This window comes from Carcharhinus amblyrhynchos, chromosome 23 (assembly GCF_965287045.1).
Source record: "Carcharhinus amblyrhynchos chromosome 23, sCarAmb.v2.hapA, whole genome shotgun sequence".
NCBI lineage: Eukaryota > Metazoa > Chordata > Chondrichthyes > Carcharhiniformes > Carcharhinidae > Carcharhinus > Carcharhinus amblyrhynchos.
The window spans coordinates 42426122-42451211 of record NC_137346.1 but is presented as its reverse complement, the minus strand read 5'-3'; the positions used below and the strand labels follow the sequence as shown (position 1 = coordinate 42451211).

Genomic DNA, 25090 nt, shown 5'->3' with positions numbered 1-25090 from the left:
GAGGCCCTCACTGGTGGGTGAGGCACCACGTCATTAGGTGGAGTAAGGTGCACTGTCATGGGGACCCTGCAAAGAGGGAGAGCACAGGGCCCCAAAAAGTGAAAGTCTACCTCTGCCTCTAGACACACCTTTTGTTTCTTCTCACCCCTTTTTTTCTGCACCAGACTTCCTTTTTTGATTTAACCTTTCCTTTATACTTTTCCTCCTCACCCTCCTTCCTCTACCTCTGTAATTGCTTTAAACTTGATATATCTCTAACCTTTGCTAGTTTTGATGGAAGGCCAACTACCTGAAATGTTAATTCTGGTTTTCTCTCCACACTTACAGCACCTCAAACAATTATCCAGCTGTTTTATCACCATGATGCCTCTACCACCCTTTCAGACAGGGTTCCAGACCCTGGGGATGCCAAGGATGATGGCGAAGGCCCCAGATACCCCCATGGTGGATGGGGGAAGGGGGATTTATCCAATATCTGTGAAGCTGGTTTCCAGTTCTAAGAGTCCCCATCCTGCCAGAATGATGGTGCAGACTATTCCCACTCTTATTTTAGATGTTGAGATCTGAAGAGAAAACAGATCAGTGAAGCTGGAGAGTTTCACACCCCTTTTCTCACCAGAACTAACACTTTGCCAAATTCTGGTAAGATCGCCCCCACATGCTCACAAATTTTTTTTCCAATAATCTGCTTACCACCAATGTCAAGCTGATTGATTTGTAATCATTCAGGCCATTGCTTCCTCCCTTTTTAAACAATAGTGCAATGTTAACAATTGCCTATGACAATGTTACAAATACAGGTCTCTTTAAGAGCGAGCTAGGTGGTACTTCAGAGTGAATTGAGAACAGGTGATGCTCATTGAAGCTTGTATTTAAGAGCTGAGTTTTTCCCTTGTAGGAGAGGGAAAGAAGAGTGGAAAGTAGTATTTGTATTGAATGACAGTTACATGATAAATCAGTTTATATAGTAAATGGCAGAACCCTCAGGAGTATTGATAGGCAAAGGGATCTGGGTGTACAGGTACACAGGTCACTGAAAGTGGCAATGCAGGTGGAGAAGGGAGTGAAGAAAGCATATGGCATGTTTGCCTTCATTGGCTGGGGTATTGAGTTTAAAAATTGGCAAGTCGTGTTGATGCTTTATAGAACCTTAGTGAGGCCGTACTTGGAACAGAGTGTTCAATTTTGGTCACCACACTACCAAAGAGATGTGGACGCTTTGGAGAGGATACAGAAAAGATTTATCAGGGTGTTGCCTGGTATGGAGGGCATTAGCTATGAGGAGATGTTGGAGAAACTTGGTTTGTTCTCACTGGAATGACAGAGGATGAGGAGAGACCTGATAGAAGTCTACAAGATCATGAGAGGTATGGACAGAGTGGATAGTCAGAAGTTTTTTCCCAGGGTGGAAGAGTCAGTTACTAGGGGGCACAGGTTTAAGATGCGAGGGACAAGTTTTAAAAGAGATGTATGAGGCAAATTTTTTTACACAGAGAATGGTGGGTTTCTGGAACTCGTTGCCAAGGGAGGTAGTGGATGCAGATACAGTAATGACTTGTAAGGGGCATCTTGACAAGTACATGAATGAAATGGGAATAGAGGGATTTGATCCCCGGAAGCGTAGGGGATTTTAGTTAAGTCAGGTAGCGTGGTCGGTGCAGGCTTGGAGGACCAAAGGGCCTGTTCCTGTGCTGTAATTTTCTTTGTTCTTTGAATCATCAGAATGTCTTTTGCTGTCTAATTCGATAAATGACTATTCCCCTAAAAAAAAATTCCAGTTTTTTTCATTCGTGGCATGTGGGCATCATTGGCTGGGCCAGCATTTATTATGCATCTGTATTGAGGGCATTTAAGAATCAATCCCATTGCTGTGGATGTGGAATCAAGACAGAATTCTTTACTTAAAGGGCATTAGTGAACCAGTTGGGGTTTTACATGGTCATCGTTGCAGATTTGAATTCAAGTTTCACCATCTATTCTGCTGGGATTCAAACCCAGGTCCCCAGAACTCTGGGTCTCTGGTTTACTAGTCTAGTGACAATCCTGTCATGCCACTGCCTTCCCTGGCATCAATGCCAGTAGCCAGAGAGGATTGGAAAATGCTGGTCAGGGTTTGTATTATTTCTTCCCTTAGCAGTCCAGGATACATTTCATCCACACCTAGTCCATGATGTTAAACACCTAAATATTCTCTCTCACACTGTTTATGCCATCCATTATTTCACACACCCCCCACCCACCCACCCCCTTCGTAACTACAGTGGTTGCTTCATCCTTCTCCTTTGTAAGAACATTTTTAAAATGACAAATGGCATGGGAACCTTGTGCAGCAGCAGGGCAAGTGCAGGCAGATTTTCAGAGAGGCATCGATTCTGGTTTTAATACCTTACTAAGAGATGTAAATGACCTCTCTGATTGTGACTGACATTTCCTGACCTGTAATAGGAAACCACCATTAAAACCATGTCACAGATGCAGATTTACAGAGGAAAAGTGTGAATTGACCTATGCAACTCATCATCCTGAAGCCAGCTCAACATTGTCAACATCATGTAGGATGGCTCAAGATTACCAAACCTACCCGTGGCATGTAAAATATCACCTGCGTCCTGTAGAACGGATAGCACGCAGAGAAGAATTCGTAGCCACCATTCAGGATCCTGATAGGTTGCCGGCTCACGACTTCCAGGAGCTTTGCGTATTCAATAGCTGGACCTAAAATTGATACTGTTTAAATTAGTGACATGAATTTTTAACCCAAGAATACATTTACCGTGAAATTTCAGTTTAAACGAATTGGTCTTCATTTATACAACTGAGTCACCAATCTCAGAATCTGAGACCTGTACCTCTGGCTCGGGATAGAAGCACTGGTTTGTGTATTCTAGTTGCATTACGGTACCCCAGAACTTAAGGGAGGAATTTTACCCGATCCCAGGTACGAGGCTAGATGATGGGGAGGGTGGCAAATGCCAGGGAGCTGTGGCTGAGTAGCTCCCCAATGCAGACCTGCAGCCTGGCCATTTTATCAGTGACAATAGTGGAACCACAGAAGCTGCCCTTGACCTGAGCCAGACAAAATATTTAAATGATTAAGGCGCTGTTTTGAGGAGGTGGCCTCCCTGGGTGGGGGGTGCATCTGAGCCAAAAGCTCCAATGCCCAAAGAGTGGTCCCACGGTGGCAAAGGCTGCCCCACAGTCTTACACCACCATGGGAGGGATTACCTCTCCCTCATATTATTGGGCATGCATCCTTGGCACTCACAAAGGAAATTTCTAACTTCCCCTGAAAGTCTAAATGAACCACATACACTGGTTCTCAGTCAACTGTACTAGTTACATCCTCAAAGAATTTCAACAGATTCATCAAGCGTGATTTCCTTTTTGTAAATCCATTCTGACTTTGTCCGATTCTACCACTGTATTCCAACTGCTGAGTTATGAAGTCCTTGATAATGGACTCTAGCAACTTCCCAAGTACTGACGTTAGGCCCACTGTTCTTCCTCCCTCCCTTTTGAATAACGGACTTACATTAGCTACCTTTCAATCTGTAGGAACTCGTCCAGAGTCCAAAGAATTTTGGAAAATAGCCACCAAAGGATCTACTATTTCCAAGGCCACTTCCTTACATACTCTGGGATGAAGATTATCAGACCCTGAAAATTTATCCACTTTCAATCCCATAAATTTCCCCAAAACCATTTTTCTACTAATGCTGATTTCCTTCAGCTCCTCGCTAAAACTTGTTTCTCTCAGAACTTCTGGTACAAAGAACAACACAGCACGGGAAACAGGCCCTTCGGCCCAATGAGCCCGTGCCGCCATTTTAACATTATAAGCGCCCTCCTTCACCCGTGACCTTTGTCTACACCTATTGGGGAAGATTGAGGGAAGACTAATTTAGCGACAATTTGTTACACCAATCAGCCTAAGAGCATGTTTTTGGGATGTGGGAGGAAACCGGAGCACCTGGAGAAAACCCACGCAATCGCGGGGAGAATGTGCAAACTCCCGCAGACACCGGCCCAAATCCATGTATCTGCACAGCAGTGATAGTCACTGAGCTGTCACGTTGCCCGTCAGATGGTCCAGTTTAAGCGTACAGTAACAACACGAAGCACGAGGCAACTCTCGAAACAACATCCAAGAGCAGCCCTCCTACAACCCACCACGTGTATGCCCCTTGTTGGTCAACAAGGCTGACCGAATGCCCTGTGAAGTAAAAGAAAAGACATCAATAAACATGCAAAACTTAGACAGACATGTACGGAATCCCCAGAAGCGCAAACATAAAGCAAGTGAGCTATGAAATATGTTGAAGGTCCATAGGAATCTATTGATTCCCAGGGACGTCCCAAAGCTCTTGATCTTTATTTAGAAAAGTCTCCTTTATCCCTCCAACTGTAGTCCACTCATGTGCCTGTCTAAGTAAGTCTTAAACAACCCCAGCGTGCCTGCCTCCACCACCCTACTTAGCAGTGCATTCCAAGCCCCACCACCCTCTGTGTGAAAAACCTCCCTCTAACATCCGAGTTATACCTCGCCCCCTTCACCCTAAGCCCGTGGCCCCTCGTAGTTATTGTATCCAACCTAGGAAAAAGCTTACCACTGTTCACTCTATCTACACCCTTCATAATCTTATTCACCTCTATTAGATCTCCCCTCATTCTCCGCCTTTCTAAGGAGAACAGCCCCAATTTGCCCAATCTTTCCTCGTAGCTCAGACTTTCCATACCAGGCAACATCCTGGTAAACCTCCTCTGCACTCTCTCCAGGGTCTCCACGTCCTTCCGGTAGTAAGGCGAACAGAACTGGACGCAGTACTCCAAATGCGGGCGAACCAACGTTCTATATAACTACAACATTAAACGCCAGCTTTTATACTCTATACCCCTCCATATAAAGGCAAGCAAACCATAGGCCTTCTTCGTCACCTTCTCCACCTGTACTGCCACCTTCAAGGACTTGTGTACTTGCACCCCCAGGTCCCTCTGCTCGACAGACTGGACGGGCTGATTGTGGACAAGTCCCCAGGACCGGATGGAATGCATCCGAGGGTTCTGAGAAATGGCGGAGGTTATAGTGGATGCCTTGGTGGTTATTTTCCAGACATCGCTGGATTCCGGGGAAGTGCCGGAAGATTGGAAAACGGCTAATGTTACACCGTTGTTTAAGAAGGGTGCCAGGCAAAAGGTGGGGAATTATAGGCCGGTTAGTTTAACGTCTGTGGTAGGTAAAATGTTAGAATCCGTCATCAAGGAGGAAATTGCGAGGCATCTTGAAGGGAATTGCTTGATAGGGCAGACGCAACACGGTTTCATTAAAGGGAAGTCGTGTCTGACAAATTTACTGGAGTTCTATGAGGATGTGTCCAGGGCAGTGGATAGAGGAGAGCCGGTGGATGTGGTCTTTCTGGATTTTCAGAAGGCGTTTGACAAGGTACCTCACAAGAGGTTATTGCAGAAGGTCAGGGGACATGGAGTTGGGGGTAGGGTGTTAGCGTGGATAGAGGATTGGTTGTCAAATAGGAGGCAGAGAGTGGGGGTCAATGGGTGCTATTCGGATTGGTGACTAGTGGGGTGCCCCAGGGGTCGGTGCTGGGGCCTCAGCTATTTACCATTTATATAGATGATCTGGAGGAGGGAACCGAGTGCAGGGTGTCGAAATTTGCTGATGACACCAAGATTGGGGGAAAGGCAAATTGTGCGGAGGGTGTGGAGAGTCTGCAGAAGGATCTAGATAGGCTGGGCGAATGGGCCAGGAAATGGCAAATGGAATTTAATGTTGGCAAGTGTGAGGTGGTCCACTTTGGTAGGAAGAATGGTAGGAAGGACTATTACTTACGTGGCGAAAAACTGCAGCAGGCGACGGTGCAGAGGGACCTCGGGGTCCTTGTGCATGAGTCGCAAAAACCCAGCTTGCAGGTGCAGCAGGTGGTCAGGAAGGCGAATGGGATGCTGGCCTTCATAGCGAGGGGGATTGAATATAAAAGTAGGGAGGTCCTGCTGCAGCTGTATAGGGCATTGGTGAGGCCGCAGCTGGAGTACTGTGTGCAGTTTTGGGTGCCGCACCTGCGCAAGGATATTTTGGCCCTGGAGGGAGTGCAGAGGAGGTTTACTAGGCTGATACCAGAGTTGAGGGGATTGAGCTACGAGGAGAGGCTGAATAAACTAGGCTTGTACTCGTTAGAGTTTAGAAGAATGAGGGGAGATCTCATTGAGACGTATAAGATGATGAATGGGATGGATAGGATAGAGGTGGAGAGACTCTTCCCGCTCAAAAAAGACAGTAGGACTAGGGGGCACAGCCTCAGGATAAAGGGGAGGCGGTTTAGAACGGAGTTGAGGAGGAACTTCTTCACTCAAAGGGTGGTGAATCTCTGGAATTCTCTGCCCGTTGAAGTGGTGGAGTCTGCCTCACTATATATTTTTAAGAAGCGGGTTGATGGGTTCTTGATAAGAGAGGGGATTAAGGGTTATGGGGAGAGGGCGGAAAAGTGGAACTGAGCCACGACAGATCAGCCATGATCTTATTGAATGGCGGGGCAGGCTCGAAGGGCTAGATGGCCTACTCCTGCTCCTATTTCTTATGTTCTTATGTTCTTATTTCTATACTCTTAATAGGCCTACCATTTATCGTGTAACTCCCCCCTACATATTTTTTCCAAAATGCATCACCTTGCATTTATCTAGATTAAATTCCATCTGCCATTTCTCTGCCCAATATACCAGCCTATCTATATCCCGCTGTATTGCCTCACACTGCTCCTCACTATCAGCAAGTCCAGCCATCTTCGTATCATCTGCAAACTTGCTGATCACACCACTTACTCCCTCTTCCAAGTCATTTGTGTATATTACAAATAACAAAGGTCCCAGTACCGAGCCCTGCGGCACACCACTAGTTACAGACCTCCAGCTAGAAAAGGACCCTTCCACTACTACAGTACATTATCCAAGTCTTCTTTTATGAAGACTGAAGCAAAGTTTGAATTATCTCCTCAGCCATTTCTTTATTCCCTGTTATGAATTCTCCCATTTCTGACTGTAAAGGGCCTACGTTTGTTTCCTCAATCTTTTTCTCTTGACAGCCCTTGCCATTTTCCAGCATACAATGGAAAGTTTATCACAGAGCATCCCTAACATAGTGGTTTATCGAGATGATGTCCTGATTACAGCAGCCTCACTGGAGGAACACAGCTTAAACTTAGAGGAAGTTTTGAGAATATTTAAAGAAGTGAGCATCTGTTTGAAATGAGAGAAATGCATTTTCCAGGTGGAAGAAGTTACAAACCTAGATTTCAAGGTAAACACTAAAGGCCTGCTTCCTTTGGAGGATGAAAAAAAACCATTAAGGAAATACCACAGCCTAAAAATGAAGTTAAAATCATTCCTAGGAATGGTGAATTATTATGGCAAATTCTTACAATTTATGTCTGCAATCTTAGCCCCGTTTCACCAGCTTTTGAAGAAGCATCAGCATTGGAAATGGGGAAAAGCCCAGATTGAAGCATTTACCAAAGTAAAGTCGGCCTTACAGTCGTCTGCACTGTTTGTACACTTTGATCCAACCAAACTATTGGTAGTTACCCGTAATGCATCACCACATGGAGTGGGAGCAGTTTTGTCCCACAGAATTCCTGATGGAATAGAAGGTCTTTGGGTCAAGAACATTATCAAACACAGAAAAAAAGTATTCTCAAATAGAGAAAGAAAGGCTGGTGGCAATATATGTAGCAAAGATGTCTCATCAAGATATATATGGTAGATATTACTGTATCACTTCACAAGCCATAGTTGGTTTATCCTATGAGGATAAGCCAGTGCCACCAACTGCCTCTGTGAGGGTACAGAGATGGGCTCTGTGGTTAGCTGTGTACAGCTACTTATTCCAGCATTAATCAGGGATGCAAGTATCAAATCTAGATGCAGTCAGCTGCTTACCACAGACAGTACCTTCACCACTGGTCCCACAAAAAATAGTGTAGGTGCTGCACGTGATAGAGACTTTACTGGTCTCCGCTACCCATATAAAAACTTGGACCAAAAGGGACCCACTGTTATCAAAAGTTAAGAGGTTGGAGATACAAGGATAGCAATATGATAAATCAGAGCAACTGAAACCTTACCAGCAGCATAGGATGTAGATAACATGTGAGGACGGTGTGTTATTGTGGGGACTTGTGTAATAATGCCAGTCCAATGATGACAGCTTTTATTACAGGAATTGCAGGATACACACCCTGAAGAAAACAGGATGAAAGCACTCGCCTGAAGTTATATTTGGTGGCTGGGCATCGATAAAGAAATTGAAAGAATGGTCAGCTAGTGCCCGACTTGTGAAGCCCAACACGCATTGCCACCATCGGCATATATGTATACTTGGGAGTGGCCTGGTTGGCCGTGATCAAGACTGCACATAGACTTCGCAGGATATATGTTCCTCGTTCTGGATGATGAACATTCTAAATGGTTAGATGTCTAATTGATGACGTCTACAACGGCCACAACCGTAACTGACAAATTTTTGTCATGCATGGCATCCCAGGGGTCTTATTATCAGATAATGGCACAGCATTTAAAGCGGAGGTGTTTTGGAAATTTTAAGTCAAATGGTATTTGCCATGTTCCGTCAGCACTTTGCCACCCAGCTTCCAATGGTTTAGCAGAATGAGCTGTACAAACGTTCAAACATTTATGAAGAAACAGGTTAATAGGCCAGTGCCTTTACGTTTAGCAAGTTTCTGGTTGCCATACAATACCACACAATGTGATCACAAGGGTCACGTCATGCCAGCTGAATTATTAATGGGACGCTGCTTCCAGACACGCTTGGATTTGGTATTTCCAGATTTGGCAGAGAGAGTGGACGTTAGACAAGCCTCCCCAAAACAAAAGGACAGAGTTTTCCAAGTTGATAATTTAGTTCTGCCAGGAATTTTGCTGTGGAGATGCGGGCGTTGGACTGGGGTAAACACGGTAAGAAGTCTCACAACACCAGGTTAAAGTCCAACAGGTTTATTTATAGCAAACACCACTAGCTTTCGGAACTGGCTGTTTCTTTATCAGGTGGTTGGGAGTACCCACCTGACAAAGAAATAGAGTGGATCAACAGGCGTTCCTGTGGTAGACCCATGTTATCAGTTACTGATACAGCGATTCCTGTTATAGATGTGGTACTGGGCAAACCAGTGGTTTCCGTAGCCGAAGAGGAGGATCTCGACCCCGGATTGATGAGTTTGCCGTTTGCAACTATCCGCACAGATTCATCACTCACCAAAGATCATAGTACCGAATGAGACATTACTCCAGGATCCAGAAGTCTCCTGACCAACTGAACATGCAATGGGTTTTCCCCGCGGTGTCCCTGATGTCTTGTTGTGATATTAAATTCTATGTTTAATGATGTCCCTTTTGTTTCATTCATAGGTGAACTCAGGAGTCGGGGGGGGGAGGAGGAGTGTGGTAGCGTGGCCTTTTTAAGGAAGTGATCCGTGAGGGCCACGTGATCAGGCCGGGCCTTATGGACAGGCAGTGTAAGAAGTCGAGACAATTCGGTGCAAGGGCATGTGTCCTGGTTCAGAGAGGAACCTTAGTTGAAGCCAGGGAGGTGGAGAGAGTAGACTTGTATTCAGTTCTATCAGTCCCTTGTGTGTACATATATAAATATTGCTGATAATAAACCCTTTATAATTTGAAGCTGCAATAAGTCATCTTTGAAGTTGTGACAAGGGCCAACATCATCAATAATACTATAACTTTTTAAATGCATCCAAACCATTATAATTATGTGTTGATTGTACATTACCTGTTTCATCGGAAGATTTTGTGTTCCCATCATATACCACACAATACTTTACACACTCAAGGTCTATATCCTGTGGTAGCAAATAATTGTCATCCTCATCCTGTAAAGCAATATTAATGACAAAATTATTTGTATAAAATATAAATCCATTTGGGAAATGTAGGGAACACAAGTAACATCACATTGCACCATTCCGAGGGCCTAATATTTCAATTGAGACAAAAGACCTTGAGCACAATCAAGGTATAAAGCTAACAATATCTGGCTGTTTCAGACTGGAACCAGACATTAATAAAGGGACTTAAAAATATATTTAAACATTTAGACATCACGGGGCATATTTTAATATTCTGACATGCTGGGAATGGGACGGTCACAAGAAGGTCTTCTTACAAAGCAGATCCTTAATTATATTTTACCATGAGACTACACAATCCTCAAAGATTGGACTTAGTTAATGAGAAAGCAAACTCCACTAGTACATTTTCCTAATTTATAATTTCTTACTCTGATCTTCATTTAGTTATATGGAATGCTATGGGCGCAATCTTATTTGCCGTTCATACCACACTCCTGCTGCAGTGAGGTTGGAGAATTTGGTACCAGCCAAATCTCTACTCACTGAAGCAGGAAGGGAAAATCCCACGAGCGTGAACAACCTTAACATTCCGACCTTCACCTTTGAATTCCGTCACTTAAAATAGAACTTAAGGAAAAGGGCAGGAGTAGATCATGAAGCCCAGTGAGATGGCTTCATCGTTAAACAGATCATGGCTGATCTTCAGCCTTAACTTCATCTTCCCATACTATCCCCACGTTCCTTGCTTCCCTTAGTGTCTAAATACCTACCAGTCTTGATCTTGAATTTGGTCAATGACTGATCATCCCCAGCCTTCTGGGGTAGGGAACTCCAGAGAATCACAACCCTCTGCATGAAGAACGTTTTCCTCAATCAAGTCTGAAACGACCATACTCTTATCCAGAAATTATAATCCGCTCTTTTGTACTGTCCAGCCGGAGCAGAAGGTTTTCCTTGTTTATAACAAGGATTTTACACTGCTTGTGCAGGGATGCACCCGACCTGGGAGCATGCCCCGATGTCATCTCACACTCGTGCAATATTTTGGTTGGCAGGCACATGCATGTTGGAAGCACACCCGCTGATGATTAAGCAGGCAACTTAGTCTATTAAGAGGCCAACTGAACACCATTTTACAAGGCCCATCTGCTTTTACAGTTGGCTGGAGGGCTGATTGGCCAGACAGCCTTTACGTTTTATCTCCAACCTCAAACCAGAGCAGGATGAAGTAGAAGAACATAAGAAATAGGAGCAGGAGTAGGCCATCTAGCCCCTCGAGCCTGCTCTGCCATTCAATAAGATCATGGCTGATCTGAAGTGGCTCAGATCCACTTTCCCACTTTCTCCCCATAACCCTTAATTCCCTTGCCTGTCAAAAACCTATCTACCTGTGACTTAAATATATTTAGTGAGGTAGCCTCCACCACTTCAACGGGCAGAGAATTCCAGAGATTCACCACACTTTGAGTGAAGAAGCTCCTCCTCAACTCCGTTCCAAACTTACCCCCCCCTTATCTTGAGGCTGTGCCCTCTAGTCCTGCTGTCCTTTCTGAGCGGGAAGAACCTCTCTACCTCTACCCTATCCATCCCTTTCATTATCTTATACGTCTCTATAAGAGCCCCCCTCATCCTTCTAAACTCCAACGAGTACAGACCCAGTCTATTTAATCTCTCTTCATAGTCTAACCCCCTCATCTCCGGTATCAGCCTAGTGAACCTCCTCTGCACTCCCTCCAAGGCCAAAATATCCTTGCGCAAGTGCGGTGACCAAAACTGCACACAGTACTCCAGCTGCAGCCTCACCAGTGCCCTGTACAGTTGCAGCAAGACCTCCCTGCTTTTATATTCTATCCCCCTCGCTATAAAGGCCAGCATCCCATTCGCTTTCTTGATCACCTGCTGCACCTGCAGACTGGGTTTTTGCGACTCATGCACAAGGACCCCCAGGTCCCTCTGCACCGTAGCATGCTGCAGCTTTTCACCCTTTAAATAGTAATCCCTCCTACTATTATTTCTGCCAATCTGGATAACCTCACACTTGCTAACATTGTACTCCATCTGCCAGGTCCTCGCCCACCCGCTCAGCCTATCCAGATCCCTCTGCAGACTTTCCACACCCTCCGCACAATTTGCTTTTCCACTCATCTTTGTGTCATCAGCAAATTTCGTCACCCTACACTCAGCCCCCTCCTCCAGAGCATCTATCTAAATGGTAACGGATCCCTGCGGCACTCCACTAGTCACCAACCGCCAATCAGAATAGCACCCATTGATACCAACTCTCTGCCTCCTATTAGACAGTAAAAAGTCTGACAACACCAGGTTTTAGTCCAACCTATTTATTTGATAATATTCTCACAAGCTTTCGAGGGGACAGCCTCTTCGTCAGGTGAATGGAGAGTTCTGGCCTCAGACAGAGCATTTAAAGCACAGACAGTTTAGAGATTACTGATTAAAATGCGAATCCTTACACCTAACCTGCTGTTCAAGACCTGAAGTGGCTGACAATGTGAGTGGAAGGAGCACTGATCACAGGTTAAAGAGATGTGTATTGTCTCCAGACAGTACAGTAAGTGAGGTTTTGCAAACCCAGGCAAGTCACGGGGGTTACAGATAGTGCGACATGAACCCAAGATCCCTGTTGAGACCGTCCTCATGTGTGCGGAACTTGGCTATCAGTCTCTGCTCAGCGACTCTGCGCTGTCGTGTGTCGTGAAGGCCGCCTTGGAGAATGCTTAGACAACCAATCCTCTATCCACACTAAACAACCAATCCTCTATCCACGCTATCAGGGCTGAAATGAAATTTCAGAGGTTGTCTGGGGACTGAGGTTTGTGTTTGAATGTGCTGCCTAGACAGTGTTTGTAGTCCTTCTGCTATCACAATTTATTTTTTACATATCTGTAGCTTCTTGAGACAGCTTCGTAATGGCTGCCCCCTGATGGAACCCATTAGAATTACCATCCCACACCCTCTCTGTTGTCAGTGCCCATGCTCTTCACATTGCCCTGGCAGGGCTGAGCCTTTCCCAACTTGTGTTTCACGCTGACTGCTTGTTAATTGACAAGCCAGCGCAAAATTATGTTCTGGGGCTGATCGCAGCCGGAAGCGCATTTTGTGCCTTCTTCCAGACCCGCTGAGTGCGCATGTCTGACAGACAAAAACTAAGCTCGAACCCCTGTGTGTCTGTGTTGACCTGTGGTCATTTGTATTGTATTTGTGCATGACATATTGTGGACCTTGATGATTTTCAGACACATCTTTGTGAATAGACTCATAGAATTCCTACAGTGCAGAAGGAAGCCGTTCAATCCATTGAGCCTGCACAGCAACAATCCCACCCAGACCCTATCCCTGTAACCCCATGTATTTACCCTGCTAGTCCCCTTGACACTAAGGGACAATTTAGCATTGGTTAGGCCAATCAACCTAACCTGCGCATCTTTGGACTGTGGGAGGAAACTGGAGCATGTGGAGTAAACCCACGCAGACTCAGAGAGAGAATATGCAAACTCCATACAGGCAGTCGCTGAAGGTCAGAATTGAATTCGGGTCCCTGGCGCTGTGAGGCAGCAGTGCTAACGACCGTGCCACCCATAAATACTTGGCTTTCACTAGATTTCAGCTAGGTTCAGTAGTGGCACACTTCCTTCAGCATCAGAAGGTCACCAAATCAAGCCCCACTGCAGGCCCAAAGCACATTTCTATGTTGGCGCTTCCAATTTGTACTGAGATATTTGGATGAAAATTTAAACTTAGGCCTGTGTGTTGGGGTGGACACAGGACACCTTAGGAGTTCTTCTGGTTTTCTGGAAAAATCTCCTTTCGCAATTAATACCATTAATCATAGGGTGGAATTTTCCAGCACTCCCTTCACCTCTCCTGCTGCCAGGTTGTCCAGTCCTGCCAAAGTCAATGGCCTTTTGACTGGGCTGCAAAATGTCCCGTGGCAGGTTCCACCATGGTGGAGTCAGAAAATTCAAGCCATGGTAACTGCTTAGTCATGTGTTCGTTGTTTGTAGGACATTGCTACGGGCCAGTTGATTGCCTTGTTTGTCCACTAAATTTCAAACGTAATCCATTGAAATATCTCAACTTGCTTTACAAAATAAAATTTGGAAACAGGTTAAACAAACTGTTTCACATTGCTATTATGCCGTAGCTACGTGAGTAGTATTTTCCAATAATAGGATGCTGCCGTGAATCGAAATAGACATTCTGTCTACCACAAAATCGAGAGGAACATTGTTTATGAATTTGAGATATCATAAGATGGATGCGTTATACAAATTATTTCTTCTTCTATCACCAAAAAGAAAAATGTTACCCTTTTTGCTCTCTTGGCTGTTATCACGTGACTTTCATCGTATTCAGGTTTGGTTCGTACATCTGTAACAAATTTTAAAAAGCTATGTTGAGTATGTATTTATATTACAATGACAAAAGATTTGCAAGTTCATTCTAAATCCCTACAGTGCAGAAAAAGGCCATTTGGCACATCAAGCCTGCACTGACAACAATCCCACCCAGGCCATATTCACATAACTCCATGTATTTACACTACCCATTGCCTTGACACTAAGGAGCAATTTACCATGACCAATCCTCCACCTAACCGGCACATCTTTGGACTGTGGAAGGAAGCAGGAGCACCTGGAGGAAACCCACGCAGACGCAGGGAGAATGTGCAAACCCAAGGCCAGAATCGAACCTGGGTCCTTGGCGCTGTGAGTCTACAGTGCTAACCACTGTACCACCAGGCCACCTTAAAAAAGACATGAGATGAAGAAAAGTCATATGGACTTGAAACGCTATTTACCATTTATATAGATGATCTGGAGGAGGGAACCGAGTGTATGGTGTCGAAATTTGCTGATGACACCAAGATTGGTGGAACGGCAAATTGCGCGGAGGGTGTGGAGACTCTGCAGAAGGATCTAGATAGGCTGGGCGAATGGGCCAGGAAATGGCAAATGGAATTTTATGTTGGCAAGTGTGAGGTGGTCCACTTTGGTAGGAATAACGGTAGGAAAGACTATTACTTACGTGGCGAAAAACTGCAGCAGGCAACGGTGCAGAGGGACCTCGGGGTCCTTGTGCATGAGTCGCAAAAACCCAGCCTGCAGGTGCAGCAGGTGGTCAGGAAGGCGAATGGGATGCTGGCCTTCATAGCGAGGGGGATTGAATATAAAAGTAGGGAGGTCTTGCTGCGGCTGTATAGGGCATTGGTGAGGCCGCAGCTGGAGTACTGTGTGCAGTTTTGGGCGCCGCACTTACGCAAGGATATTTTGGCCTTGGAGGGAGTGCAGAGGAGGTTTACTAGGCTGATACCGGAGTTGAGGGGGTTGAGCTATGAGGAGAGGCTGAATAAACTAGGCTTGTACTCGTTAGAGTTTAGAAGAATGAGGGGAGATCTCATTGAGACGTATAAGATGATGAATGGGATGGATAGGATAGAGGTGGAGAGACTCTTCCTGATTAGAAAGGACAGTAGGACTAGGGGGCACAGCCTCAAGATAAAGGGGGAGCGGTTTAGAACGGAGTTGAGGAGGAACTTCTTCACTCAAAGGGTGGTGAATCTCTGGAATTCTCTGCCCATTGAGGTAGTGGAGGCTGCCTCGCTAAATATTTTTAAGACGCGGGTTGATGGGTTTTTGATAAGCGAGGGGATTACGGGTTATGGGGAGAGGGCGGGAATGTGGAACTGAGCCACGACAGATCAGCCATGATCTTATTGAATGGCGGGGCAGGCTCAAAGGGCTAGCTGGCCTACTCCTGCTCCTATTTCTTATGTTCTTATGTTAACCCTATCTCCTCTCTCCACTGAAGCTGCCAGACCTGCTGAGTTTCTGGAGCATTTTCTGTTTTTGATTGACTCCATCGTCTGCAGCATTTTGCTTTTAGTTTATTATTAATGAGATGCTTTATTTGTTCCTAAAAAATCTAAGATTTAGAAATTTATAATGTAAAGCTCCTGCAGCATTGTTCATGGTTTATGAATACAGCTTTCTGTAAGTTATATTTGTTGCTATCTGTGTGTTTTTTTAATGATGTGGAGATGGACTGGATGGACCCAATAAGAAGTCTCACAACACCAGGTTAAAGTCCAACAGGTTTACTTGGAATCACGAGCTTTTAGAGCACTGCTCCTTCCTCAGCTGAATGTTTTTTTTATTGCCAAACACAATTGTTTTAACATTTGTGTAGATTCCTTTTATGGAAGTAGTATTTGGAGGTGGGCACTAAGCCTAGGTTCTCATTTTGCTTGTTGTGATTCGGATTATAGATTGCTTTTATAACAGTGTCACACCTCAAAACACACAGTGTATCATCAAAGTTCCTGGTTTACAATTCAGGAAAAGTCAAATTGTTTTCATCACATCTTATTCTTGAATTTTTAACCAATGCTTTGGACGTTAAATGTCAGCACTAAGCCCTCATATTGCAAAAGTAAATACATAGCCTTTATTATATGTAGATGCCAGCATATCTCCTGTTCTAATTTTCAAGGTCAGTTAGAAGTGTGTCATAGAAAAGTGTGACTCGGAGACATACTCCACATCTACAAGCGGATGGACCTCAGTTTAACATCATATCCAAATATCTTAGTCCTGTACCTGGCAGGTGAGAGTCACTGATCAGGCAGTGGACGAGCCTAGCCCATTGCACTTCGGGTGTGCTGATGCCTGTGATGGATGTTTGCCAAACTAGGATAGAGTCAATGGTCAGGGTGGCCGATGAGGTTAAACCAATACATCACCTGATGCAGTTTTTCAAAGCCATCTTGGCTTTTTGGCAAAGATGACGTTTTAGATGAAATAGAGGACGGGGTGCAACACCTTATCCTGTCAGCTTCGATCTTGTTTGATCAAGCCCAAAATGGTAATCAATGTCTTGTCAACTTGGGTCTTGTTTGTCCCTCTCTTGGGGAGCATGAAATTGGGAATCTGAAATTTTTTAGATGGAATAAACAAGTGTGAACCTAGATAATGTAGTCAGAGCCTGGAGTGGGGCTTGAATCTGACATTTACATGAAGTGTATGCTATTGTAATAAAAATGAAATATTTGCAACTAGTTTTGATTTATTGATAATGCCTTTAAAGCCAGTCTCTGAGCACAAACAGTTTGGAAAAAAGACCAGTGGGCACAGAGGTTTAGAACACAGGGCTTGAAGGAGAATCCAAAACTAAGCTATGGGATGGGAATTTATAAACGAAGATAATGATTTAGGAAAAATGTTGCAGTCTGTAAGGTAATGAAAGTTGGCAAAGGCAAAGTTGATGAGAGAGCTGGTGGCAGACAGGATGTAGTGGGGGGAGCTTTAGACGCATTGGAATTAGTGCAGCTCAGAGTACAAGTGAAAATGAGGTAAGAGTGAAAGCTGTTGATGCCAGGGATATGAAGATAGCCTTGGCATTAACTAGGATATTGGTTTTTATATCTAGGAATCAACATGACAAGTCGGATAATAGACACGATTACATCATAAATTAAGGCATTGGTGACTTTCACTTGTGCAATCACAGGGCTGCGGATAGGTAGGAAATGAACTGAAGAGATTTGAACGTGGAATTGTGGGAGAAATATCATCAGGGTAGTAATGACACATTTAAAAACTTAGCAATGAAGGACCAATACCAAGATTGAAAGTTGAATCCAATTGTTGGGAGCAATCTTACTGGCTCGTCATGCCAGTCAATTGACTCAGGAAAGGTGCGACGTTGCTTCCAATAATCTGGAACGCTATCGTCCATGTTAACTTAGCCCTCTCGCCAGTCGAGGTCCTGCCCAGCAAGGACCACAGATGTTCCCCACAATGGGGACCAGGTATGATAACCTCACCAGGGAGATTGGAGGCCATTGTAGCCCCCAGGTGTTCGGGGGCAGCACCGGGCAGTGTCCCGGGACATTGCAGTCTTGGCATTGCCAGCCTGGCACTGTCCATTGGGCAATGTCCATCTGGATGAAGGAGGGTGGGGAGGAGGGCTGGGGAGAAGTGATCAATCTCCCAGTATACTATGTACACACAGTATACTGGGAGATTGGGGCATGTGCGCAATGACCTCAGTATTGCGCAGAGTACCATAAATTCCCATTACTTACCTTGCTGAAAAAAAGACAAGAAACCTCCTGCTTTCTTGCCCATTTTACAAAATTCCACCCAACGTATTTCCCTTTCCTTTAACTCAATTTTGTTTTAGTAGGCAGGATTTTCTGTCCATTCCCACTGGCGGGATCTTCAGGTCTGGAAGGTCATTTTAGATCTAATATTGTGCAATGAGAAACAGCTAATTAATCATCTTGATGTAAAAGGAACTTTGTGGAAGAATGACCATAACATGAAGAATTTTACATGAAGTTTATGTGTAATGCAGTTCAATCTGAAACTGTGGTCTTTCATTCAAACCAAGAGAAACTACAAAAGTATGAGGGGCAGGTTGACAGAGGTAGATTCGTTCCAGCCAGAACAAGGATTGAACCTCAATACGTTGGTACCAATCTAATTCATGTCAGCAACCTACCACATGGTAAGTTGTCGCATAAAGTTAAATCTCACGGGATCCAGGGTGAGGTATTTAAATGGATACAAAATTGGCTTCTTGACAGAAGCCAGAGTGTGGTTGTTGAGAGTTGTTTTTCAAACTGGAGGCCTGTGACCAGCGGTGTGCCTCAGGGATCAGTGCTGGGCCCTCTGTTATTTGTCAGTTATATTAATGATTTGGATGAGAATATAGGAGGCATGGTTAGTAAGTTTGCAGATGACATTAAGACACTAAGTGGCACAGTGGACAGTGAAGAAAGTTATCTCCAATTGCAACGGGATCTTGATCAATTGGGCCAAATGGCAGTTGGAGTTTAACTTAGACAAATGCGAAGTGACGCATTTTGATAGATTGAACCAGGGCAGGACTTACTCAGTTAATGGTAGGGCACTGGGGAGAGTTACAGAACAAAGATTGAGGGGTATACAGGTTCATAACTTTTTGAAAGTGGAGTCACAGGTGGACAGAGTGGTGAAGAAGGCATTCAGCATGCTTGGTTTCATCGGTCAGAACATTGAATACAGGAGTTGGAATGTTTGTTGAAGTTGCACACTTGGAATACTGTGTGCAATTCTGGTCATTCTACAATAGAAAGGATATTATTAAACTAGAAAGAGTGCAGAGAAGATTTACTAGAATACTACTGGGACTTGATGGATTGAGTTACAAGGAAAGGCTGGAACTTTTTCTCTGGAGCGTAGGAGGCTAAGGGTGATCTTATAGAGATCCATAAAATAATGAGGGACACAGACCAGCTAGATAGTCAATACCATTTCCCAAAGATTGGGGAGTCTAAAACTAGAGGACATAGGTTTAAGGTGAGAGGGGAGAGATACAAAAGTGTCCAGAGGGGCAATTTTTTCACAGACAGAGGGTGAGTGTCTGGAACAAGTTGACAGAGGTAGTAGTAAAAGCAGGTACAATTTTGTCTTTTGAAAAGCATTTAGATAGTTACATGGATATGATGGGTATAGACGGATATGGACCGAATGCGGTCAACTGGGATTAGTTTAGGAGTTTAAAAAAAAGGTGGCATGGACAAGTTGGGCCAAAGGGCCTGTTTCCATGCTGTAAACCTCTATGACTCTGACTCTATGAGCTGTCCAGCCAACTGGCCTCTCAACAAGGCAGAATTGCTGTGGATTTGCATGCATGTTGTAGATGGCACATTTGATGGTAGAGCATCCAATTTTCTTTCCCTGCTGACTAGGAATTTCTCCCACTCATAGTGCCGGCTCTTGGCCTAAGTTGGTAGGATTTATCTATTGATAAATCAATCTGTTTGACCAATAACGAACCCATCTTCCTTGGTCCTTAACTCCTGAAGTGAAAATTAAAGAGTGAACTTTTAACTCAGAGGCTGGGACATTACTGCTGTGACACAACACCTGCTCCAGCCTTTAAAATCTCCTTCAATTTACGATGTAATGTTCCAAATGGGGATGGGGATCATACTAAATTTCTGCTTGGAGATAGGCCCACGTGATCTGGTTATCCTGGGGAAAGAACCCCAAGCTGAAGCCTTTTGAAAAATCAAGTTACAGATTTTACATCTTGGCACAGCAAAAAATAACAGCTGCTATGTGGCAACAGAGACACAAGAGACTTACAGAGAGTGAGGGAAGTGGATACTGCTGTGAAGAATAGAAAAAAATTGCTTTTGCATTAGCAATCAAGCAGGAAGCTGGTTGTCTGTTTGAAGAGGAGAGGATGGGACAGACAGAACTTTTGCAGATGTAAGGAACGAAGAATCGCTCTGGTGGACCTTGCTGGTGAAAAGAATGTTGATAGGACAAGAAAAGAAACAAATACATGAAAGATGAGCCTAAATCAATCATGTTGCTGACTGCAAGCAAAAAGAAAATAAAAAATGAAACAGGCAATGGAAACAAAATGGACACCAAGATTATGGTCTACTTCCCTTTGAATTTGTAAAACTAACCAATAGCCATTTGGTAGCATAGAACTTGAGGATTGCTAAAAAAAAATGCAATCAAAGTTTTTTTGTCTTGCATCTAAGAGGATAGCTCGCAAGAAATTTCCAACAGTAAGGGAGGAACAATACCCCCACCAATTAATCAGCACGCTCATCTCATACAGTATAAATTGTTGTTCCCCGCCTTACTGTTGAAAATATCTTACTAATTATTTAGATGAGTGCAAGATGAAAAACCTCAACAGCATGTCTCTTTTTTTTTCAGGAAGACTAATTTGTGCTGTTCAATCTCTCTTGTCTTTCATATCATCACTGACTTTATTTTTCTCCTTGTTCTCCAATCCCTTAGCTTAAAATCTATGACATTTTGACTTTTCTGGGTTCTGATGAAAGGACACAGGCCTGAAACATTAACCCAATTTCTCTCCACAGATGCTGCCATAACCTGCTGAGTATTTATGGCATTTTCTGTTTTTAGGCCAAAGATAGATTCTTGGAGAACATTAGTAATGTTCTGACAGCAGAGAAGCCATTGAAAGTGGTTATGACTCGATAGATAGGGTGCATTGCTATTCGATAACCACAGTGAAGTGAGAGGTAATGATGAAGAACGACGTGCATCAAGAGCTGACAAGTTGGATGAGAAGGGATATTGTTATAATCCAGCTCAGAAACTCCAATGTGTTTCATGAAGTCCGCCTGGATCATACGTTTTGCAATTTGAATTTGGCTGGGGTAAGCATGAGATGCTTTACTTCAGGTATGATTCAAATGACCCACTCGGGAGCTTTTATCAAGCGATGTTTATTTAAGAATTCAGTTAACATACAGAAAGAAGAATAGCAATAACCTTTACCAATTACAAACAAGAAAATAAAACAACCATAACCTGGTGGCAGAGTGGTTAGCCCTGCTGCCTCACACCATCAGGCACCCAGGTTCGATTTCTGGCTTGAGTCATTCCCTATGCAGAGTCTGCACATATTCCCGTGTCTGCGTGAGTTTCCTCCGGGTGCTCCGGTTTCCTCCCACACTCCAAAGACGTGTAGGTTAGGTGAATTGGCCATTTAAATTGCCCCTTAGTGTCAGGGGATTAGCAGGGTAACTATATGGGATTACAATGAGAGGCCTGGGTGGGATTGTTGTTGGCGCAGACTTAATAAACTGAATGGCTTCCTTCTGCATTGCAGGGATTCTATGATATTGTGTAAACCATAGCAACTAAATAAGATGTTCCAACCAAACAAAAATATAAACCTACCCCGTCACAGGTTTAACACAGAAAACAAGGATGCTTATGTGATGCTGGAACTTAGTCCTTTGGTTGGATTCTGCAGCTTTTTTGACACACACGAGCTTGAAATCAGAACAGCAAGTCAAAACACCAGAGCAAAAAAAAAGAGACAGAACACTGCATCCAATCTTTTCACGAAAACAGCAACCAGCAGTCCAAAATGAAAGTGAAAAAACTCTTGGGGGAAAAAAACTGTCCTATCTGATCTATTAATCATTCATTCTCCAACAGTTCAAGGTCATAAGAATCCCAGACAGTGCATTAGGCCCAGAGTAAAATTAAACAAAACCCCATTTAAACCATTTAAGCAGCAATAAAAGGACATCTATTTAGGCAATTGGTGTCACAATGAAAAAAACAGAGCTTACTCACAAATTGCAGAGATCAATCTCCAGCTACTACTACGTGCAATGCATCTGGATGTTAAAAACAAACTGGGCATGTTTTTTTAATTTTCTTTGAACGTTTCTCTTTGCTAGATATCCAGACATAAAACTATTCAAAATAGGGGATGGGATAGGCTTTTGGGCTGACAGTTAGGCATCATTCAATACAGTACGAAGTCTCTTTGCTTTCCAATTCGGTTAGGAAGGCAATATGTCACAAGGATGAAGGCGTTGCCTAAATTAAGCAAGATACTGCAGACGTGGAATCTGTGGGCTTGATACATTAACTATGTTTCTCGCCTGATTGATACTGGCAGACCTGCTGAGTTATTCCAACATCCTCTCTTCATGGATTTGTTGGCTGGTGTCTGGAGCACAGGGTGTTGGTCATGTCATCCTCAAGGAATACATTTAATTGCAGTTGGCAACCTTAAGTGGGTAGCTTTTTTGGGCCAGCATTGATTGGCCATCCCTGACTACCCTCCATTTCAGAAGGCATTGAAGAGGCAACCACATTACTGTGGCAAAAACAGAAAATGTTGGAGGGAGAGTCCCCAGGACCGGATGGAATGCATCCGAGGGTTCTGAAAGAAATGGCGGAGGTGATAGCGGATGCCTTGGTGGTTATTTTCCAGAAGTCGCTGGATTCCGGGGAAGTGCCGGAAGATTGGAAAACGGCTAATGTTACGCCGTTGTTTAAGAAGGGTGCCAGGCAAAAGGCGGGGAATTATAGGCCGGTTAGTTTAACGTCTGTGGTAGGTAAAATGTTAGAATCCATCATTAAGCAGGAAATTGCGAGGCATCTTGAAGGGAATTGCTTGATAGGGCGGACGCAACACGGTTTCATTAAAGGGAAGTCGTGTCTGACAAATTTACTGGAGTTCTATGAGGATGTGTCTAGGGCAGTGGATAGAGGAGAGCCGGTGGATGTGGTCTTTCTGGATTTTCAGAAGGCGTTTGACAAGGTACCTCACAAGAGGTTATTGCAGAAGGTCAGGGGACATGGAGTTGGGGGTAGGGTGTTAGCGTGGATAGAGGATTGGTTGTCAAATAGGAGGCAGAGAGTGGGGGTCAATGGGTGCTATTCGGATTGGCGGATGGTGACTAGTGGGGTGCCCCAGGGGTCGGTGCTGGGGCCTCAGCTATTTACCATTTATATAGATGATCTGGAGGAGGGAACCGAGTGCAGGGTGTCGAAATTTGCTGATGACACCAAGATTGGGGGAACGGCAAATTGTGCGGAGGGTGTGGAGAGTCTGCAGAAGGATCTAGATAGGCTGGGCAAATGGGCCAGGAAATGGCAAATGGAATTTAATGTTGGCAAGTGTGAGGTGGTCCACTTTGGTAGGAAGAATGGTAGGAATGACTATTACTTACGTGGCGAAAAACTGCAGCAGGCGACGGTGCAGAGGGACCTCGGGGTCCTTGTGCATGAATCGCAAAAACCCAGCTTGCAGGTGCAGCAGGTGGTCAGGAAGGCGAATGGGATGCTGGCCTTCATAGCGAGGGGGATTGAATATAAAAGTAGGGAGGTCTTGCTGCAGCTGTATAGGGCATTGGTGAGGCCGCAGCTGGAGTACTGTGTGCAGTTTTGGGCGCCGCACCTGCGCAAGGATATTTTGGCCCTGGAGGGAGTGCAGAGGAGGTTTACTAGGCTGATACCGGAGTTGAGGGGATTGAGCTATGAGGAGAGGCTGAATAAACTAGGCTTGTACTCGTTAGAGTTTAGAAGAATGAGGGGAGATCTCATTGAGACGTATAAGATGATGAATGGGATGGATAGGATAGAGGTGGAGAGACTCTTCCCGCTCAAAAAAGACAGTAGGACTAGGGGGCACAGCCTCAAGATAAAGGGGAGGCGGTTTAGAACAGAGTTGAGGAGGAACTTCTTCACTCAAAGGGTGGTGAATCTCTGGAATTCTCTGCCCGTTGAAGTGGTGGAGGCTGCCTCGCTAAATATTTTTAAGAAGCGGGTTGATGGGTTTTTGATAAGAGAAGGGATTAAGGGTTATGGGGAGAGGGCGGGAAAGTGGAACTGAGCCACGACAGATCAGCCATGATCTTATTGAATGGCGGGGCAGGCTCGAAGGGCTAGATGGCCTACTCCTGCTCCTATTTCTTATGTTCTTATTATGTTCTTATGAGAGAATGTAAAAGTGGAAAAATGGAAGTCAGAATGAAGGATGATAAAAATGGATGAATGAAATGAAAGAAAATAAATGGAAATGGGGAGAAGGCGGTAGGAAGAGTTCATGCTTTTAAGATGTTGAACTCAATATAAAAGCAAAATACTGCATATGTTGGAATCTGAAACAAAAACAGAAAATGCTGGAAAATTTCAGTCGGTCTGACAGCATCTGTGGAGAGAGAATAGAGCCAATGTTTCGAGTCTGGATGACCGTTCATTGGCTCTATCCTCTCTCCACAGATACTGTCAGACCTGCGGAGAGTTTCCAGCATTTTCTGTTTTTGTTGTTGAACTCAATGTTCAGTCTGGAAGGCTGTAAAGCTCCCAACCACATTTGCTGGGGTCTGGAGTCACATGTAGGCCTGGCAGGGTGAGGATGGCAGATTTCCTTTCCTAAAGTACACTGGTATACATCGCACTGTGTATTTTACTCACCAACTAAATAGAGGTAGATAGACTCTGTCAGCCTGGAGTACTTTGTGCACTGATTCAGCAAATTATAGAGCTCAGTTGCTTCGCAAAAAATAATTCCAGCCATTAAGAGCAATAAAGGTGAAGCTCTAGACTTTACCCAGCCCCCTGTTGCTGCTGCTTTCTCTACTCCCTCTCATCAAATCCTCAGTGAAAGGCAGCGTGAGTGGTATCCAGGAAGTGACGCACGGGAAGGGCGGGGCCGCCGTCCCCGAGCATGCTCAGTGGGCATGCGCTGATTGACATGCGCTCCGATCAATCCGGCTCTGCCCCCGGCGGCAGGAGCCGGGGCGCAGGCGCGGCTCCCGCGCTTCAACCGAACCCGGCGTTCGTCACGTGAGTGGGGCCGGCGGCGGCTATTGGTGGAAGGGCCGGCCGGCTGGT

General features: G+C 44.6%; 1 protein-coding gene across 1 annotated transcript in view; it reads right to left on the bottom strand.

The window, feature by feature from the left end:
- styxl1 (serine/threonine/tyrosine interacting-like 1) overlaps positions 1-24863 on the bottom strand; it is a 41480-nt gene extending 16617 nt beyond the window's left edge. Inside the window, exons 1-4 of the mRNA XM_080211098.1 lie at positions 24671-24863; positions 14215-14276; positions 9809-9908; positions 2582-2715 (exon numbers count right to left, since the gene is read on the bottom strand). Coding sequence (XP_080067224.1) covers positions 2582-2715; positions 9809-9908; positions 14215-14276; positions 24671-24773 — 399 coding nt within the window. The 5' untranslated portion in view covers positions 24774-24863. The remainder of the gene's footprint in view (positions 1-2581; positions 2716-9808; positions 9909-14214; positions 14277-24670) is intronic.
- Between the last annotated feature and the right edge of the window lie 227 nt (positions 24864-25090).